General features: G+C 49.5%; 1 protein-coding gene across 1 annotated transcript in view; it reads right to left on the bottom strand.

Moving 5' to 3' along the window:
- CYP39A1 (cytochrome P450 family 39 subfamily A member 1) overlaps positions 1–22,077 on the bottom strand; it is a 284,249-nt gene that overhangs the window by 231,034 nt on the left and 31,138 nt on the right. Inside the window, exon 3 of the mRNA XM_069236086.1 lies at positions 21,309–21,483. Coding sequence (XP_069092187.1) covers positions 21,309–21,483 — 175 coding nt within the window. The remainder of the gene's footprint in view (positions 1–21,308; positions 21,484–22,077) is intronic.

Below are 22,077 nucleotides of genomic sequence, written 5' to 3'. Positions count from 1 at the left end.
AATTTGGACATTATTTATTTTAACGTCAGCTTGCAAGGCAGGCCTGGCTTTAAAATGACATCAGGTACCATAGCAGTGCAAACCTAAGGGCATTAAGGCCACTGGGGTTTTAAGCATACAAGCCCTCCCATATACTAGGGACTTACAACTAGGCTGTCCTTACCAAATAGAATTATACCAATCAGCATAAATGTTCAGGGGCTAGAGCTCTGGCCCTGGGCCAAGTTAATAGTGTCCAGGGCACTTGCAGAGTCAGAAACCACCAGCATCAGTCCAAAAATGGGGGTGTGATTAGAGAAAAAAAGGGTGACTTTCCTACACAGGTCTTGGAACTCTGTTAACCTACCTGCATTACTGAATATAAATCTGTAGGAAACATGAACTGTTAGAGTGCCCTTGGGAAATGGCTGTTCTGTATCTCTAAGCTCAAGCTAAGGCATATCCACAACTGTACTTTGAACTTGTGTATGTTTCCTTTCTTTAGGGAAATTAATTATTCTTTTACAACTTTTGGAGCCACTGCTGAGATTTCATCATGCATAGTCCAATCGGAAAGTAGGAAGCAATGGCCAAGGGGCCAGAGGGGTCCCTTCAAGGTTCGGAAGTATACACCTCCAGAGGGGATTGCATTTCTTGGAATCAAAACTGCTCGAGGGACCTACTGTGAGACCCTGAAACATGAGAGTGGTGTGACTAAAATCTGAAATAATATCAAGGTGCAGTTATCGATAATTATTAAGGAAATTAATGTATGTGTCGACAAATGATGATGTCAGACACATATGTGATGATGGTGAAGGTCTAATGCTTTTGAAGACCTCATGATGATGTATATGACAATGTATGAGGAAAGGTATTTTCTCTAGCTGCACTTCTTAAAGGCTTCAACGTTTAAGACAAGATGGGTAATTCATGCACTAAATACTCAAACCCTGATCAGGCCTAGCCGACACCTCGTAAAGAGTCACCGGCTTGGGAAATAATGGCAAAATAGGGTATAGAAACAGGGTTATATTTACATAAATGGAATAGATTTACCAGTAATAATCTTTAATTGCCATTACTGGTAACTTTGATTTCAACAAACTGTGTTTTTTAGAGAAATACTTGCAGAAAAAAGGACGAAAGAAAATTACACGGGTACAATTTGAAATTCTGAACAAGTGGGAAGTGTATGCCTGAGAAAGAATGATGAAAGAAATAGTGTTCAAATGGACTAATAAATGCATGAAAGAATTAGTGTTGAAACACAGAAGGATAGCAGCTTTACAAAGAACACAGGGAGATGCCTTGCAGGAAGAAGGACATTATACTGCCTACACCCTTCTACTCCTACGGAGTCAGAGGATCAGGTTATAGAAAACATTCTCTCAGGAGCTTTAACACCATCTCCTATTCTGGGTTGACACAAGCAACAAAATAAAATGACAAGGGGAGTAGTGTAACTAGAGAGGGGAGCAGGGAATGACCAGGGATTACATAATGAAGACTCCTGAATGCACACTAGATCAGACTAAGGCAAGCCAGCTACAGTGATTCAGTGGAGCAACCAGATAGAGGAGATATTTTAGGAATTTATCTGAAGGGAAAGCACAAGTCTCCATGAACTTTGATGTAATGATGGATACCTATCCCCAGGCAGACATGTGTAAAGATCACTTTGAGACAGATAAGGACTATCAAGCACATTGTGATAAAAAGGGACTAAGGGCTACATGTACGAAGGTCACAAAAACTTATGTTGCACAGTGTCAATGACACTATTTGTGATTCGCAAGGGGGTCGCAAATGCCCTACCTCCTGAATATTAATGAGGTATGTCGTAATTTGCGACCCCCTCGGGAATGGCCGCCCTCACAGGGATGGTGGCCTGCTGGAGACAGCAAACCACCATGTCTGTGACTGCTTTTAAATAAAGCAGTTTTTTTTTTAAATGCAGCCCGTTTTTCTTAAAGGAAAACGAGATGCATTTCAAAAACAAAAAATGTAACGTTTTCGTTTCATTTTTTCAGAGCAGGCAGTGGTCTGTAGGACCACTACCTGCTGTGAAAAAATGTTTTTACTGGCATTCACATAAGGTAAGAGGTCCCATAGGGACCCCTTCCCGTTTGCGAATGGGGTAGCACCAGTGTGATACTGGTCCTAACTGCGATTGTTTTGCGACTGCATTCGCGGTCACTAAACAATCATACATGGGACTGCGACTCGCAATTAGGAAGGGGACACCCCTTCCTAATTGCGACTCGCAATCCCTTTTTGCAATTCGGTAAATAGTTTACCGAATCTCAAAAATGGGTTTGAACATGGCAAAGTGCATTTTGCAAGTCGAACACGGCCCGATTCGCTGTTTGCGATGTGCAAAATGCTACGTACATGTAGCCCTAAATCCCAAGTTTAAATTGCCCAAGGACTACTTTGCCATTTTTGGACTGGTAAACGAATATAAAATAGAAGCCAGTAGGTGCCTTAAAACTTGTGGTGGGATGCATAGAGTGTTTTAATTAAGGGTAGGTGGAATTGGCGGAGTTGGATTCTGCAGAATTCAGCGGAATTACATTAAACTTCTGCAAGATTCCGCAATGGGTCAGTGGACATTTGCCACTATTTTCGTAGCACAAAATGCACCCTTGCATCCTAAAATGGATGCAAGGATGCATTTTTTGCTAAAAAGATATCGCATTCAAATATCACTCTGCGCCATTACATACTATACTCTGCAGTAATCACTGCCGAGTATGTAAGGGCACCAAGGGGTATGCTCTTCTGTGGTGTGCAGTGGTTTCTAAACAGGGCCAGAAGATGGAGCAGACTCTCTATGTTTAAAAAGCACTGCAGCTTAAAGTTTAATCTACAGTGGTTGTAAACTCACTTCAGTGAGTTCCCCCTTGGCACAGTCACATACTCTGCAATAATCACTGATGGTAGTCTGTATGTTTTCAGGCTAGATCGAAGGCTGTGCGACCACGAAGAATAATGCCCCAACAGTAGCCAAGTGTCTCTTGAAATAAATGTTTCCACACTATGGTTTGCCCCATTTAATTTCTTCGGACAATGGCACCCACTTTTTGAATAAAGTAATGGAGCTCGTGACCACGGCACTAGCCATAAAGTAAAAATTCCATTGCAGCCACAACCCAAAAGCAGAGAAGCCTGTTGAAAAGAGGATGGAATTTTGAAAACAAAAATTGCAATGATATGTGCTGAAAGTATATACTGACTTGGGTGGATGCCCTACCCCTTGCTCTCATGAGTATGCCCAGCATCCTGAACTCTGTTCATCTGTTAGGCTCCACATGACTGTCACAGTAAGATTGGTCTCTGTATAGAGGGGGCACCACATTACACTGCAATGTTGCATTTATCTGATGATCTAATGAGAGACTATTGTATAAAGCTAACTGAAACTGTGCAAACTTTGCACTACCAGGTAGCCCACACCGCTGACTGCAGCAGGTCACAACATTGCTCCGAGTGAGTGGGTAAAGATAATGAATTATCAACAGAGCAATTGTCTACAGCCCAGGTGGAAGAGGTCAGCCCAAGTCCTGTTGGTGACCAACACAAGACTGAAGTGTGTAGGCCACAAACACTGGATCCAAGCTTTGCACGCAAAAAGGGCACCTCCAGTGACGAGTCAAAAACAACCTGGTGACAAAACAGATGTGCCGCAAGCAGTGCAAATTGATAAACCCAGATATAATTTGGAACCAAAAGTGTTTGCTAAACCCAATTAGTGGCACTAAAATACTGGGTTTAGAGTCCCACAAGTACTAGTGACCGCTGAGGGCATAGTAACACGGAGATGATTTGCTACCATTTTCTGACCACTCTATTATCCATGGCCCAAGGAAATGTGCGCCTAAGGACTCCTGAAGAATTCTTTGGAAACAATGGCATTCTACTGTCACCTTGTGGACCGCATATCCCACATCCATAATTAACTATACCAATATGCAACCCCCCCAGCTTCCAACAGATAACAGGACGATTCAGTATAGCTCATGAAGGAGTGTGGCTTCATAACATACATTTTTATTTAAGCAGAGGATACCCAGGATGCAAACAAAATGTATATTGAAATACTATGTATTTTGGTAAGGTTAATATTAGTTTGACAGGATTCTCACATCAACAGATAGTGATAACAAAAAAGTCTGGCTATTACCCTGCCTGTTGTAAGATTATTCAAATACTTAACACTACATACTCTGTAAATTGTTTAGGATTCATAAACAAATTGTATTTGCTATTTACCAACGGAGATATATTTATCAGCTAAATATGCACAGACACCCTTATCTGCTGACCCAAGGTTTTTATTTTATCAAACTGGACATACTCAAATTTTTATAATGGGTCTGAGGGTGTAGCTCTGGGCATGGTATTACCTTTGGGGGTACACTGCACACACACACAGAGATCCTAGGAAACAATGGCTCATAACACTGACTCAAGAATTTTGTGATGGGGTTACAGACGTAGAGGTAAATAACTACTCAAACGGACGCATCTTTGGAAACATATTGTTGTCTATAATAATGCTGGGAGAAGTAGGAACTGCTTGGGGGGAAAAAATCCAGAAAATACTTTAGGTGCAAGTTACAAATACTATTGAATGAAACAATAAAGGCCTTAAAGGATATTACGTTGGAATTGGAAAATATGGGGGTGATTCTAACCCTGGCGGTCGGTGATAAAGCGGCGGCCAACCCGCCAACAGGCCGGCGGTCCAAAAAATGGAATTCTGACCCTGGCGGGAACCGCCAACACAGCCTGCCACATTAACACTCCGACCGCCACGGCGGGACCGACAAACAGCGCGGCGGTCACCGCCAACAGCCAGGCGGCAGACAATGTTCCGCCCACACTATCATGACCGGCCAATCCGCCACCTTTTCCGGGGCGGGAGCACCGCCGATAAAAACACGGCGGAAACAGACTACGAACGGGAAAACGCGCACCTCTACGCACTCCACGAGGAAGGAGGACTGCATGGAACCCGAATTAAACATCCTACCTGCTCTCGTCTACCTGCTCATCTACCACGAGTACGAACGCCGGCGCAGACGACAACGGTGAGTACTGCACCTACGACACAGGGGAGGGGGGAGGACGAAAGGTCACATGCACACACATACGCGATACACCCACCCCCCCAAACCATGTACACACCAATGCAGAGCAACAAGTCACAGTGAAACCACCCAAACCCCAGTAAAGAAAACAAGGACATAATTAAATAGTGACTCGAAATTTATGGGAAATAAAAACCACTGATAAGTCACGGTCAAATAGCAATAACAACTCAAAAATCCAAATTCAATATCCAGTGCATACGAAAAACCGAGGCAATAAGTCCTGCACAACTGACGAGATTCGAAGTGTCCGTGGGCCAAAGTGTAGCAACACAAGGCCAAAGCCCACACAGGAGACCTGAGTCCTTTGGAGAGAACACTGCAGGGGCATCTGATGAAAAAACTACAGGCACCTCAGGGGGAAGGGAAGGGGGGGGGCACCACAGCCACATGAGTCCACGACGCCAGATCCACGAAGGGGCCACCATGCCCACTCGGCCATCCTGGGGAGTGCAAAGCCACAGTCTCTCAAGTCTCTACAGTGGGTGGGTTGCCCACTCGGCCATCCTGGGGAGTGCAAAGCCACAGTCTCTCAAGTCTCTACAGTGGGTGGGTTGCCCACTGATCAATCCTGGGGAGTGCAAAGCCACAGTCCATCAGGTGGATTACAGTCTCCACTGGTCAAGGAGGAGGCATGGTGGGCACAGTGAACCGTTAACAGTGCATGACAGGAAGGGCCCAGCGGAGCGGTGCTTGAGATGGCGGGGCCCAGCGGAGCGGTGCTTGACAGGAAGGGCCCAGCGGAGCGGTGCTTGAGACGGCGGGGCCCAGCGGAGCGGTGCTTGAGATGAAGGGCCCAGCGGAGCGGTGCTTGACAGGAAGGGCCCAGCGGAGCGGTGCTTGAGACGGCGGGGCCCAGCGGAGCGGTGCTTGAGACGGCGGGGCCCAGCGGAGCGGTGCTTGAGACGGCGGGGCCCAGCGGAGCGGAGCGGTGCTTGACAGGAAGGGCCCAGCGGAGCGGTGCTTGAGACGGCGGGGCCCAGCGGAGCGGTGCTTGAGATGAAGGGCCCAGCGGAGCGGTGCTTGACAGAAAGGGCCCAGCGGAGCGGTGCTTGAGACGGCGGGGCCCAGCGGAGCGGTGCTTGAGACGGCGGGGACCAGCGGAGCGGTGCTTGAGACGGCGGGTGTCCAGCGGAGCGGTGCTTGACAGGAAGGGCCCAGTGGAGCGGTGCTTGAGACGGCGGGGCCCAGCGGAGCGGTGCTTGAGACGGCGGGGCCCAGCGGAGCGGTGCTTGAGATGAAGGGCCCAGCGGAGCAGTGCTTGACAGGAAGGGCCCAGCGGAGCGGTGCTTGAGACGGCGGGGCCCAGCGGAGCGGTGCTTGAGACGGCGGGCCCAGCGGAGCGGTGCTTGAGACGGCGGGGCCCAGCGGAGCGGTGCTTGAGATGAAGGGCCCAGCGGAGCGGTGCTTGACAGGAAGGGCCCAGCGGAGCGGTGCTTGACAGGAAGGGCCCAGCGGAGCGGTGCTTGAGACGGCGGGGCCCAGCGGAGCGGTGCTTGAGATGAAGGGCCCAGCAGAGCGGTGCTTGACAGGAAGGGCCCAGCGGAGCGGTGCTTGAGACGGCGGTGCCCTGTTCAGCGGTGCTCTTCTGCACGGCGGGGCCCTCTTCAGCGGTGCTCCTCTGCACGGCGGGGCCCTGTTCAGCGGTGCTCTTCTGCACGGCGGGGCCCTCTTCAGCGGTGCTCTTCTGCACGGCGGGGCCCTCTTCAGCGGTGCTCTTCTGCACGGCGGGGCCCTCTTCAGCGGTGCTCCTCTGCACGGCGGGGCCCTGTTCAGCGGTGCTCTTCTGCACGGCGGGGCCCTCTTCAGCGGTGCTCCTCTGCACGGCGGGGCCCTCTTCAGCGGTGCTCTTCTGCACGGCGGGGCCCTGTTCAGCGGTGCTCTTCTGCACGGCGGGGCCCTCTTCAGCGGTGCTCCTCTGCACGGCGGGGCCCTGTTCAGCGGTGCTCCTCTGCACGGCGGGGCCCTGTTCAGCGGTGCTCTTCTGCACGGCGGGGCCCTGTTCAGCGGTGCTCTTCTGCACGGCGGGGCCCTGTTCAGCGGTGCTCTTCTGCACGGCGGGGTCCTCTTCAGCGGTGCTCTTCTGCACGGCGGGGCCCTGTTCAGCGGTGCTCTTCTGCACGGCGGGGCCCTGTTCAGCAGTGCTCCTCTGCACGGCGGGGCCCTGATCAGCGGTGCTCTTCCAGTAGGTCAAGGGAGCCAGACCTGGCCTGGACTCCCTGCTCACTCGCCCTCCGACCGTGCTGTTGCTGGACCCTTCGGTGACGGAGTCCTGGGCCCTTTGGTGTCCTTCCTAACACCCGGGATGGGGCTTGTGGACCCCTCCTGCTCTGCGCTCCTGCTGGCTGACTTTTCCGCTCTGCTGCCCTTTCGCTCCTTAGATGGGGCTCTCGGGCCCTTGCCTCCCCTAGCTGTTGTGGCTGGTGAGGTGGGAGAACTTGGCTCCTTGGGGGCAGCCGTGTCAGTCCTCTCACGGCGGCCCTTTAGCTTCCTGGTCTTCTTGCCTGGTGGGGGGCTGGCTGTCCCCTTGCTGCTGATTGAGGTGTCACTGCTGGCAAAGGGTGGGCTCCAGAACCCATGCACCACAGTGACACTCGAAGCTGGGCTGGTGGTGGCTGAGGTGCTCTTGGGACTCTTTGCAGATGGAGGGGGTGGGTCAGTGGATGTAAAGAGGTCAAGATTAGCAAGGAAAACTTTCTTAGGACCAAGGTAAAAGGTAGGAGAAGTGGAGATGGAAGTGGAGGAATAGGATGTGGTTGTAGGAGAGTCAGGTGTGCTGTCTTTGGGTGCAGGTGCATGTGCTGGAGGCTGTCGTGAGGTGGATGGCTGTTGGGTGGGTGTCTGCCTGCGTTTGTGTGTCTTGGAAGAGGGGGTGACAGACACAGTGGGAGAGGACACAGGGGACGTGTAAATGGTAGTGGGGGTGGTGACTGCACGTGTGCGGACTGGACTGGAGGGTGTGCTGGTGATGGAAGCACTGGCTGATGGTGGTGTGCATGCAGGTGTGAGTGTAGACATCACAGGGAGGGAGGAGGGAGACGAGGAGGAGGGGGACACAGAGGTGGTAGTGACTGTTGGAATGTCTGCATCTGGGTGTTGCTTGCGTGAATGCTTGTGGGTTCTGTGGTGCTTGTGTCTGGATGAGCTGCCCTTGGGTGTTGAGGTGTGTGCAGGCTGGTCTGATGGTGTGGATGGGATAGGCTGAGGAACAGGAGACAGAGACAGGCTGGAGGCAGTCAGAAGAGGGAGGCTGGAAACAGGGACAATGGCTGCCATCAGTGCTGAGGCCAGAGCATTGAACGATCGTTGATGGGCAGCCTGACCCGAATGAATGCCCTCCAGGTAGGCATTGCTCCGATGCACCTCCCTTTCTACCCCCTGGATGGCATTCAAAAGGGTAGTCTGCCCAACAATGAGTGTCCTGAGGAGATCAATGACCTCCTCACTGAGGGCAGCAGGGGTAACAGGGGCAGGGGCAGGGGCTGAGGTGCCTGGGGCGAAGGAGACGCCCGCCTTCCGGGGCGAGCGGGCACGGAGCGTAGGCTGAGGGGCTGCTGGGAGGGCGGGGCTGTGCGCTGGGTGGCGGCTGTACCTGTAGAGGCGGGGGCCCGGATGTTGCCGCCACCGCTAGGGAGCTCCCATCCGAGGACGTGTCGCTGTCGCTGGTGTCACCACCGGTCCCTGTTGTGGTGCTCCCCTCGGCCTCCGGATCACTGGTGCCCTCGGTGTCTGTTCCTGGTCCCACCGGGGCCTTGTGACTTGCAGCTCCCTCGTGCTCCGATGCCAATTCTCCTCCGCCTGATGATGCTAATGCACAGATGCACAAGAAGACGAAGAAGAAGGGTGGGGGAGAAAAACGAAGACCAGGGTGAGTGCATGCAATGTCAACACCGTTGGCGGAGAGGACAGACACAGGAGCCTCATGCACTAAGCCGCGCATTCGGGGTACACTACTCAGTACTTCTGACTAGGACTACAGGTCTAGAGACGAGAAAGGCGCACATGTGTGATGCTGGCCCATCGATAGCTGTACTTGTCACCCTACATAGGTGGGGGCCGGGAGCACAGGGCCATGCCTAAAGGAGAGGACTACACTACAGAAAGCGCCCTGGCCTAATGTCACCCCCAACCCTCCTCCCCCACCCAGACGCCTCCACTGCGCAGAGAGATAGCAGAATGTGCTGATACTCACCCCCTTGTGTCTGCTGTGATGTCCTCAAGCGCCCATCCAAATCAGGGTAGGCCACCGCCAGGATCCGGGACATCAGGGGGGTCAGGGTACGACTGGCACCCCTCCTAGGTTGGGAGGCCATCCCCAGCAGTGACTCGGCGGTCTTCCTGGTCCCGCAGCGGATGTCCTCCCACCTCTTGCGGCAGTGGGTGCCCCGTCTGACGTGGACCCCCAGGGCCCGGACTTCCTTGGCGATGGCACGCCATATGTCCACTTTCTGATGGGCGCTGGCCTATTTGACATGTACAGGGTGGGAAGGAGAAATCATCATATTCCTGCATGTTAGATGCGATTGGCCCCCCCCCTCCCCAACCTTGCCATGTGGCACATGCTCTCATCTGTCGTGCGTTGCACTCCTTCATTCGCCCCCCACCCCACCAACTTAGCATCCACCCCACTCCACACAGGCATAGCCCATTCAATGTGCACCCAGTGTACTTACCTGTTGGTCTGGAGGACCGTAGAGTAACGCATACTGGGGGAGGACCCCGTCCACGAGCTTCTCCAACTCTTCGGAACTGAAGGCGGGGGCCCTTTCCCAAGTCGCAGCAGCCATTGTCACTTCCAGACCGAGGTCACAGCAGCACTTGCAGTATAGGTCCTCTCCTGTGGAAGATCAGGTCTCGAGTGATTAAGCAGATAGAAAATGGCGGTCGCGGCCGCGGTGGTGCGTACCGCAGCGGTGCGTACCGCGACCGCCGGCGCACCTCATTATTGGCTCCTGAAACCCATAGGCTTCAATGTTAGCCAATGCGGCTTCGTATAGCGGTCTTCGACCGCCTACCGCCACGGTGTGCCACGCCAGCGCATTGACCTCACATCCCATTGTCCCACTTCACAGGTCAGGCAGCCGCCATTTCAAGGGCCCACATGGCATTATTTGTACTGCGACACACAGGCCTAGGCCTTGCATTGCCACACATACACGCCTTTCAAGACATAGATAATCGTGTGCTATGCATGCAGTGGTGAACGTACCTGTGACTTGCTTGACTCTGTGCTCCATGTTGTCCTTCCTAGGCACCGTCCGCTGGGACTTGCGAGGAGAAGGATGAATGCTCGCGTGTACCGACCGCTGGTGGACCTGTCGACAATGGAAGAACGCCACATCATACTACGATACCGACTTGACCGAGCCACTATACATGAACTGTGTGCCCAGCTGGAGCCAGCCCTGATGTCCCCCATCCGCCAAGCCACAGGAATTCCCCCTCTAGTGCAGGTTCTGTCAGTCCTCCATTTTCTGGCAAGTGGCTCATTCCAGACAACAGTGGCCATGTCATCTGGAATGTCTCAGCCTATGTTTTCAAAAATCTTGTCTAGAGTGTTGTCTGCCCTGACGAAACACATTCAGCGCTACATTATATTCCCTGAGGAGGTAGATTTGGCCACTGTGAAGGGTGATTTTTATGCCCTTGGACATATACCCAACATAATTGGTACCATTGATGGGACCCATGTGGCTTTAGTACCCCCAAAAGACGATGAGCAGGTGTACAGAAACAGGAAAAGTTACCATTCGATGAACGTTCAGGTGGTCTGTTTGGCTGACCAGTACATCTCCCATGTGAATGCCATGTTCCCTGGGTCAGTGCATGACGCGTATGTGATGCGAAATAGCAGCATCCCTTATGTGATGGAACAGCTACAGAGACAACGTGTGTGGCTAATTGGTGACTCTGGTTACCCCAACCTGCCTTGGCTATTGACCCCAGTGAGGAATCCCCGGACCAGGGCAGAGGAACGGTACAATGAGGCCCATGGGCGAACTAGGAGGGTCATTGAAAGAACCTTTGGCCTCCTGAAGGCCAGGTTTAGGTGCCTACATATGACAGGGGGATCCCTGATGTACTCACCAAAGAAGGTGTGCCAGATCATCGTGGCCTGCTGTATGCTTCACAATCTGGCATTGCGACATCAGGTGCCCTTCCTGCAGGAGGATGGTCCAGATGGTGAGGTTGAAGCAGCTGTGGAGCCTGCGGAGAGTGAAGAGGACGACCCAGACAACAGGGACAGAGTTATCCAACAGTATTTTCAGTAGCACACAGGTAGGAATCACCCACGCCATTTAACATTTACTGAATGCCCCCTGCATCTTTACTTTGTGTATTTCCCCCCAGTTCTTTTAAACTGAAGTTTACTTTTCCCTTCCCTTTTCAGTGCTGTATGACCCACTGCGTGACTTCTGCTTGGTTAGCCCATGGACTAATGCTTATTGACATTGGTATGTTGTCCACACATAAATAACAGAACATTATTGATAAGTAATGTGTTATACATTTGTAATTATTACAGGCTGACTCCAGAATGATTTATGTGCAATGAGTGATTTATTTTTAGTGCTATATTTTGGTACATGATATTAAAACGGTGAAGGGTGAGGGTGGAGTTATGTCCATGGCAGAGTCCAGTTCTCGGTCGCACAGGTGCATTGTTCATATGGCTGTGGATGGATGGAGCAGGGGCAGTTCAAGGTTGGACAGGGTGACACTGTGGGACAGTGAGATGACATCCGGGGGGAAATTAGGCTGGCGGAGGTCTTGGCATCCTACTCTGTCTTCCTTTGAGATCTCAGGTTCCTCTTGCGGGGTGGTTGTTCTTCAGCAGGAGGTGGGGTTCTGGTGGCCCGTCGTTCTGTGGGGGCCTCCTGACCACTAGCGCCGGCGGAGGTGGTAGGCTGTTCCTGGCTAGTGACAGGGGCCCTTTGCGGGGCCACATGGTCCCGCAATGTGGTTTCTATCCGGTTGAGGGCCTGGACTATGGTCCCCATTGCGGTAGCGATGTCCCGGAGTTCATTGCTGAACCCCATGTACCGTTCCTCCTGCTGTGCCTGGATCTCGGTGAACCTGGCCAGTACCATCGCCATCGGCTCCTGGGAGTGATGGTATGCTCCCATGATGGTGGTGAGGGCCTCTTGGAGAGTGGGTTCCCTGGGCCTGTCCTCCCCCCCCTGTCGCACAGCAGCCCTCCCAGTTGCCCTATTTCCCCAGGCCTCTGTCCCCTGGACGGTGTGCCCACTACCACTGCCCCCAGGTCCCTGTTGTTGTTGGGGTGTTGGGTCAGCCTGGGTGCCCTGTAGTGGCGGACACACCGCTGATTGACGCGTCCGCGAGACAGAGGCATGGGCCCGCTGGGTGGGAGCTGTGCTGGTGTTCCCAGAGGGGTTTGGGTCTGCTGTGGCCTGTGTCTGTGTGTGGGGAACCGACTGTCCAGAGGTCCCCGATGGTCCGGGCTGGTCGTCAGGTTCTAGGTCGACAGAGCTGCTGTCCTCGCTGGGGGCCTGTTCTGGGGGTGGGATGGACATCTCTGGACCCTCTGTGGCGGTGTGTTGGCGTTCGGGCCCTGCAGGGGTGAAGGAGTATGGTTATTGTTTCTGTGTGTGCCATGGCGTGCATTTTGAGTGCCCTTGTCCCCCAGTGCTGGCATTCCCTTGTGGGAGGTGTTGTGAGGGTTTGGGGGGGGTGTATGGGTATGTGCAATGGTCATGCTTTGGTGGTGGCTGTCTATGGTTTGTGTTGGCATTCAGGGGTTGGTGGTGTTTAGGGTGGGTTGTGCTGGTGAGACATTGGCAGGGAGGTTATGTGCTGGGGGGTGATATTGGGGGTGAGGGAGGGGGGGGGTTGGCATGCTGGTGGTTGGGGGGGGGTGAAGTAGTTGAGATTCGACTTACCAGAGTCCATTCCTCCGTGTACTCCAGCGAGGCCATCAGGATGCAGGATGTTTACCACCTCTTGCTCCCATGCTGTGAATTGGGGTGGGGTGGGTGGGGGTCCGCCGCCAGTCTTCTGCACAGCGATGTTGTGCCTGGAGATCATCGAGCGCACCTTCCCCCGTAGGTCGTTCCATCGCTTTCTGATATCTTCCCGGTTTCTGGGATGCTGTCCCACAGCGTTGACCCTGTCTACGATCCTTTGCCATAGCTCAGCCTTCCTTGCTATGGTGGTGTGCTGCACCTGTGTGCCGAACCCTCATGATTTCCTCCACCATGACCCGGAGTTCTTGGTCCGAAAACCTTGGGTGTCTTTGGGGTGCCATGGGGTGGTGTGGATGAGGTGTGGGGTGGTGTTTGTGGTGATGTGCGTGGTGATATGTGGTGATGTGTGCGTAGATGTGGTGTGGGTGATGAAGTTGTGTTCCTGTGTGTGTTGGGGTTTTCTATTGCTGTGCTCGCTATCTCTATCTCTCTCGCTCTCGCCTTCGCTCCGATTTCCAACTAGTGGGGGTTTGTGGGTGATGTGGGTGTGTGTTTTATAGTTGATTGGATGTGTGGGAGCGTTGTTTGTATGTGTCTCAGGTGTGCGTATTTCAAAATGTCCAATGTGGAAGTGTTTTGGAGCTGTGTGTGTATTTTGACCGCAGCGGTGTGTACCGCCAATGGAATACCGCGGTTGAAAGACCGCCGCGTGGATTCGTGGGTCAGAATGGCATGGGCGTGTTTGTGTTGGCGTGACGGTGGAGGTTTGGTCATCTCCAGTTTTCCGCGGCCCGCTGATGAGGCGGCCTTCCTTGGATGTCGGATTTTTGGCGGTTTCACAGTTGGTGGTCAGACTGACCGTGGCGGTCTACTGCGGCCGCGGCGGTAGAATGGCAGACTTCTGACCGGCGGTAAGGGCCTTTTACCGCCGAGGTCAGAATGACCCCCTATGTGTCTATTCTCTGAACAGAATAGGTATGCTATCAATTTAATATTGCCTCACAAAGGTGGAGCATGCAATCACTGGAGAGTTATTTAAAGTAGCAATAGGGAACAGGGAGGGAAATATAACCGCAGCTATAACTGCCATTATGGATTATCTCAAAGGCCTGGTGAATGGAAAGTGGAATATTAAGTGGGGTAAGTGAGGATGGCGTATCAAAGACATAGGGCCTGATTCTAACTTTGGAGGACGGTGTTAAACCGTCCCAAAAGTGGCGGATATACCACCTACCGTATTACGAGTCCATTATATCCTATGGAACTCGTAATACGGTAGGTGGTATATCCGCCACTTTTGGGACGGTTTAACACCGTCCTCCAAAGTTAGAATCAGGCCCATAGTAATGATAGGTGTGCTGATTTTAACTGTTTGTATTTTCATTAATTTGCTAAGAGTAATGGTGTCACTATCAGCACTCAATGGCTGAAAGGACCAGAATTGGGAACTTGCATTGGAGGAAAGAGTGACGATGGAAGAGATATGAAATTATACTGAAATTGAAGCGAACATGCTTTTTGATTGATCAAATGTTGAACATTAGTTCAAACAAAAAGGATTGAGAAAGAATACTTTTATCTTGCTTCCTTTCCCTCTATTCAGCTTCCATTTTGTATTTCTATGTCATACATTTTGTTTAAATGCTTAGAGTTGCTCAAACATTTTGCTGTGTTGTGTGTGCAAAGGGCATGGGCTTCTGAGTAATGTTTTGTATGATACAAGGTTTTTGAGAAATGATCAATTGGTGTCTGAAACACAGGTGTTAGTCTGCAGGTGTTAGTCTGTTTGTTTCGCTAATTCTCCACAATACCATATTTAAAAAAAAAATGTGTATGCTTAGCACATTCTTGCATGGGTTCCTGCAAATGCCCCACTCTCAGTATAACTTGTCAACTTATCGGAAGTTGGTCTAGTGTTGTAATCTTAGGAAAAGACAAATGATGTGCTTATAGCCTGCTCCAAATGGTGGTTGACCCTGGACATAATTCCTGTAAACTGTATTGCGCTTTGCACACATGTCTGATTTCAAAATGAGGTGTATCCTTCAACACAGTGCAATGACATGACTTCTGTACATTAGTCTAGTGAAACATGAACTGTCAGAGTGCACTTGGGAAGTGGCCGTTCCATGTCTCTCAGATCGAGCTAATACATGTTGTCAACTGTACTTTGAACTTGTGTATGTTTCCATTGTTTAGGGAATGAATTATTCTTTTCCAGGTCATACTGAATTTTATACAATGGAGCTGTGAGCCTATAGTAGTTTACTGCTTGATTGGTTTGACGAGTCCTTTTCCTAAGGTGAAGGTCATATATGTGAACTATAATGGGCAACAAAGAAATGGAGCTAATGATGAACATGTTTTTGGCTTGTGTACATCAAAGCGAGCTACAGACATGTTTGACGCAATGTGAAAAAGATTCTCATGTAACATGTGCTTTCCGGACATTATTATTAAAATATTTTTTGTGAATGTTCTGGTTAGGTTCTACCTGTTGATAATTTTAACCCTGTGATCACGGAGCCTGACTAGAGTAACTGATGTAGGTTACACACGCTTGTGGTTTATTAAGGTTGAATGAGTCAGAGCCTTTTTTCTCCCAATCTTGTCTCATTCCACTGGCATGCAGGGCACGAAAGGGCACACTATATCAAGGCATCAGAGCCCAGAGTGGTACCCACCACACAGTTTTATATGCAGACGATATGCTGCTCTTCCTCAATGACAAACAAACTGACATAAATAAAGCTACCCGACAACTCAGTGAGTTCGGGGGAATGTCAAGATTACGAGTAAACTGGCAAAGGACAAGACTTTTCCCCTTACAATCCATGGAGGAGCTGTTCCCACACTCTAGGGGGATTAAGTGGGAACAAGCATCCTTCAGGTATTTGGGGGTCCAGCTCTACCAAGACAAACTTGACATCCTGGAAGGCAATGTGGGAAGGGCGATAATAACATTATGCACAGCGCCACAATTCTGGAGGACACTCCCACTTTCATTTGCAGGACAAGTGGCAATCACTTAAATGATCCACTACCTAGGCTGCTATATTATTTTGCCACACAACCCATAATAATCCCCAGAAGTAAATTCTGGGAAATAAATACACTTCTAATATACCTGATAGGGAGGGAGGGGCCGGTTGGCATTCACAAAACCCCAACATCCAGTACATAATGGTGGTCTAGCGGCCACAGATTTAGAAGCATATTACCTGGCGGTGCAGATGCAGTGGGTAACTTGATTGGTGGCTAATAGGACTTGAGGAGCAATCCCATTGGGAGCAGATAACTCCACCTCTCCAATGCCTGACTCAATCGTCTTAGAACCCAAACAAGTTAAAATGTAACCCCAATGGCCAAACACTGCTGGCTGCTTACTGAATGTTGGATGGAAGTATTGACACTAATTAATGACAAAACAAACTGTAATATATCACTTCTACCTATGACATGTTTGCTGGGGCTGTTCCCTAGACCTGCTAAAAATAAATTACCTACCAAATCTCGCTTTAATACTAGCCAAGTGGTATCTCAAACTCAACTGGAAAAACACTAGCGGGCCTCAAATAGCAAAACAGTGCAACAAATTAGCTCGCTGGGCGGAAAATGAGAGTATCAACCTCCTGAGGGACATGAAGAGGGGGAGTTCATTAGATGCAGTTCGGGCTTGGGAGGGCCTGCTAGACGATTCTCGATTGGAGGAGGATTGCTCAATTAAAAGTCCCCCCCTCCTACAATTCACCTCCAACAGTAAGAAACTGAAAATGCGATTGTCGCACTCTCTCATAGTCCACCATATGCCTTGACTAAATCAACTCCCTAGGACATGAGCAACTAGCCAATTAACCTCAGATGTACCACCCAAATATGTCACACATAGGACATTTAGGCTCTTATGGGACAAGACAAGAGGGTGGCACTTAAGGGAAAGTCAACATGTTTAATGGTTGAACGACTACCATTAGCTTTGCTGAAGAAAATAATTGTACTGATATGGCGCACAGTACAATGTTAACACTAAAACGTTTGTATAATGCTCAAACTATGTGAAGAAAGACTTTCCATGTACAGGATGTATGACGTTGTATGTTTAGAGCACACCTTCATTGTACACAAATGCACACTGAACAATATGCAAATATTATTTTCTGCGAAATGCTAAAAAAGTATGATAAAAAATCTTGGTTCGGGAACTTCAGGAAGCAAAAACTGGAGTGGTGACCATCTTGGATTGGAAAGGCTAGCCACACCTACTGGAATGGCGTTTCCAGTAAATGACAGGCAAAGGAAAAAGGAATCCATGTTCTTCATGCTCCTTCATGCCTCTGCGTCCTGCCAGCAACCTACCACTTTGCATAATACATGACGACCTTGCCCAGAGCCCTCTATCATGTGGACGCTGATGCTGGCTGGGCAGTGTGAACGAAAACTCCTCATGGCACACCGAGCAAGAGAATCAGGAATGCGCTGTCTTCCTCTTGAAAGGTGCAATGTGAAATGGACATGCTGCTGCCCCAGTGAGTATCAAAAACACATTGGCCCTCATTCTGACCTTGGCGGTCGGCGGAGAGGCGGCGGTCGGACCGCGAACAGACCGGCGGTCCAAAAAATGGCATTCTGACCGCGGCGGTCACCGCCGCGATCGACCGCCACTTTCCCACTCCGACCGCCACGGCGGTCATGACCGACGGGCTGGAGTTTGCGCACTCCGGCCCGGCGGTCGACCCAAGACCGCCAACCGTATCATGACCCTGCTTACCGCCGCGGTTTTTGGCGGTCGGGAACCGCCATGCGAACCATGGCGGTAGGCACTATCGGGGCCAGGGAATTCCTTCCCTGGCACTGATAGGGGTCTCCCCCACCCCCCACTACCCCCCACGAGTCCTCCCCCCACACCCTCCACCCCCCCAGAGGTGGTACGAACCCCCTGCCCCCCCCACCCCGACATGCACATACACGCACCCCGACATGCACGCACCCCCAACATGCACATATGCACACCCCCTACACACACACATACACAACGGGGGCACATACCCGCACACATACATGCCAACATGCGCACCCGCCGAACTACACACATTGCCCATAGGCACAGCAGCACCCCCCGCCCGCATGCACGCACTCACACACCCCCTCTACACACCCCCATGCACGCACACATCACACAACACCCCCCCACCCCCTCCCCTCACAGACGATCAACTTACCTTGTGCGTTGGTCCTCCGGGAGGCGACGGGAGCCATAGGGACGTGACCGCCAACAGAAGACCGCCAACAGAAGACCGCCACACAGAAATGTGGGTCGTAATTCTGGGGGCGGTGTTCTGCTGGCGTGGCGGGGGAGGTTGACCAGTCTCCACTTTCCCGCCGACCGCCAGTGTGGCTGCTGGCGGTTTTCCGGCAGAACGCTCCCAGCGGTCGGAATACGCGCAGCGGCATACCGCCGCGGTCGGCGGTCTTTACCGCGGCGGTAACTCGGCGGTCTTGCGAAAAGACCGCCAAGGTCAGAATGAGGGCCATTGTCTTCCTCTCAAAAGGGGCAAGACCAAGGAACACAGCAACATGTGCAATGAGTTTTGATACGAGATGTAACACAATCTCAGAAGCTTAAAAGAATGAGTGACTCCCTGGCCTTCAAAGCTATGAACAAATGGTTAAGATTTAGATTCTTTATTAATTACATAGTTCTTTAAACCTTTGCAATAAAATGCAGCGACTTAAAACACAAAATACCATTTCTTTGGTGACTACAAGTGACCTCCTCAAATTAATTAGTTAAAATCTCCATGTATGAGCGAGCAGACCCCATACATTAAAAAGCAATAAAAGAGGGTTAGATAAAATGCCATAGATAAAAAGACCTTAAAAGCCAGCTGTATGGGTATGCTACAAAGCAATAAGTAAAAAATGGGCAGCCATCCTTACGCAGCCTATCGTAGGGAACTAGACAAATCTAGCCCACAGGTAGAGCCAAAGTTATCCATCACTGGATCAGGACAGTGAAACGGCACAGACCAAAACGACTCCTAAGTTAAGGTGCAAAGACAGAAGTGATGTACTCTGTAGGCCAATGAGGTGTGAAAAAGGGAAGGCAGGCCTCTATGATTTACCCTCCCACAGTGACGAAAGCCAAGTAAACCTCCCTCTTAATTGCAGCAGAACCGTGTACATGATTAGTTTGCCACTAGCCCCGGCAGGGGTCGTCCTTGTGGGAGATGTCATTCTGCTCTAGCTTACGTCATAGCCGGCACCCGCCTAGCAAGATAGTTGGGTGTATTGTGATGCATCTTTTTCCCCACCTTCTATACTGAGATGAAATATTATCATCAAAATGTAATTTTAAATGTCGATCAATATTACAACTATTAGTCTTCAGTTTTTCAATCCATTCCAATCAATCCATTCTATAAATAAATGCAAAAATGAATATAATAAATTCTCACCTTTTATCGATACTATACTGCGTTAACGGTTCGTAGTATTTTCAAAAAGAAGAAAAAATGCTCCAAGGTTTGAACAGAAAACTCATCACACGGGCACACAAGGATGGACGTTTTGTCAAACTGACCTAGGGGAAAACAGAGCATTGATCTGATAGTACCTAGCTGGAATTTTGCAAGAAGGGACCTTTCCCAGGAGCTGGAAACGTAAGACAAATATGGTTCTGTATTAGGTGATGTTTAAACTAAAGCATAATCGCACAAGGACAATTTATTTAGTTCCTCTTGCTCTCTAGTGCGATTGCATGTCTAAAGAATAATGACTTTGCTCTACGAATGTCTCCTTTGGTCAGGATATGGGGGAAAAATATGTCATACCATTGCAAACAGATTCCACATACTTTATCCATGGGATGTGCCCTTCTCACACCTAAGGAAATCTTGGATAATTTCCTGATTCAGGCCAGTTTGTTTATTAGACCAGACATGGATCGAAAGGTTTAATGGTGGAACTGGAAATAACAGATATATAGTCAGCTATCCGTTAGCAACGCAAACCATATTTTTTTGCAGGGAATACGACGGACACCATGATTACTGGGGCTTTGTAGGCCCGAGGGCAGTGGCGAGTTATGGGCCATTTGTAAATGTTTGTAAAAAAATCCAAGCGGTAGAGTGTTAATACCATTGTCCAACACCTGAGGCTGACAATGCTTGTTCAGAATATTTCTTGCAATAGCCATGTACCTGAAGTTAATGAATTTATATCTGTCAGGCAATATTTCTGCTAAAGACATTTGGATATACCGCCCTGGGCACTAGATGCTCAAGTGAGCCCCCCCCCCTTGATCTGAAAAGCAGACACTTTTTTATGTGGTTTCTGTTGATCTTGTTATGTACTTACACCATACACAAAGGCTTTGAATCCGTTAGATCAGTCTGAATTAAACTGAAGTTCATAATAGGACACGTTTCAAAGAAATAGCATTTTGCTACCTAATGGCTGTTTACAGAAGTGAGTCTTTTTAATGATGCATATTTGATCATCATCTAATAAGAGGGTTGAAAAGTATCTGTTAGGAGCTCCCATCAAGAATAATTTTAGTGTTACGCAGAAATCATCAAATGTGATCCATGAGCTCTTCCTCAAATTCTACAAGACCTTTGCATACAGAGGAGTGTCCTTGAATGTGAATCTCGTATAGTATGTTTGGCCACCAAGAGGACATCTAGCTTATCTCATCCAATACAAAATGAGGCCATACATTCAGTACATATTTCAAGAAGAGAGGTCCAACATGAGTGTGAATGCCGACTCCCTTGGCAGAGTTATATAACCTCAAGACGCTCTAAAACTGTGATCAACTTTGACTTTGAAAAAATTTTCATTGGATTTGTTCACTCACAGGCACTTCCATGTAATAGCAACATGTAAATATAACTAAAAAAAAGCAACATGTTGTATATGCTATACAGTCACTCAATATATCTTATTACTACATGTAAGGTAAGCCTTTATGTTTGACTTGTAGTAGCTATCATTTGACCCTCCTTTGTCGAAATAAATGTATTTTAAATAGCCGAGGTGATTTAGGATCAATATACAGAAATAAGATCGTAGTCAAGTTATACAAGTTCCAGTAAATATCTCAAGAGTTAGTCTACAGTGATAATACAATTCTATATAAACTAGACACATTATGTATATTCAACATATGGGTGTACCTGATGTTTTTTCAAACAGAAATCTTCTACAAACTGATTAAGAGATTGAGATGGATTTTTAATCAACTTGCCTGACTACGTCATAGAGATCCAGGGTGCCCTCAGGGCCAAGAAACGTCATGTGCTCATGTAACTCTTCACACAGGTTCTTCATGTACAAGTGCAAGTTGTTCACAGACAGTCTGCGTTTCATTATGTCATGGATCGCATTGTGCCCCTTGTAGAAGTTCTCCTTGGTGATTGAAGCTTTAGGAAGTATAAAAAAACAAAAAAGATTACTGATAAAGCATACTGCATCCATCAGTGGTGTATTATACACAAATGGCAAGCTGTCGAGGAACTATATATGGATAGGATGAGTGCTGAGAGAGCTATGAGCAAGAATTATCATACAAAATGAGACGTGGGGCACAGGATGCCAGCTTCTCTTTCCTACTTTCGGGTATAACAGCTAAAATAGAGAATTAATACTTATTAGAGCCAAGAGAAAACTAAACCACAGGCTGGAAAAGGAGGAGATTAAAAGGCTCAACTGGTTGCATACTATGCACAGGGGGTCAGGGCTTCCTCTGCTCACACTTATAGTATTCTGTAACTATAGGTGATAGGTTGGACTGGAAAAATTATCACAGAGACCCCTCTCAGGTTGGGAGGCTGTTTCAGGTGAACTCATGCAAGGGATTTGGGTGACTGAGCTAATTCAGATCACACAATTAGGAGATATGGTTCAAAATGGGCAGGTGAAAACTTCTGCTCACCTGAGGCAGAGAACGGCTTGTGCCATAGCTGCTTCTAGGTTTGTCCCCATCTCTGCCCTGTAGCATGCGAGGAGATGCTTTC

This window comes from Pleurodeles waltl, chromosome 5, assembly GCF_031143425.1.
Source record: "Pleurodeles waltl isolate 20211129_DDA chromosome 5, aPleWal1.hap1.20221129, whole genome shotgun sequence".
In the NCBI taxonomy this organism is placed as follows: domain Eukaryota; kingdom Metazoa; phylum Chordata; class Amphibia; order Caudata; family Salamandridae; genus Pleurodeles; species Pleurodeles waltl.
This window is presented reverse-complemented; position numbering and strand designations above follow the sequence as displayed.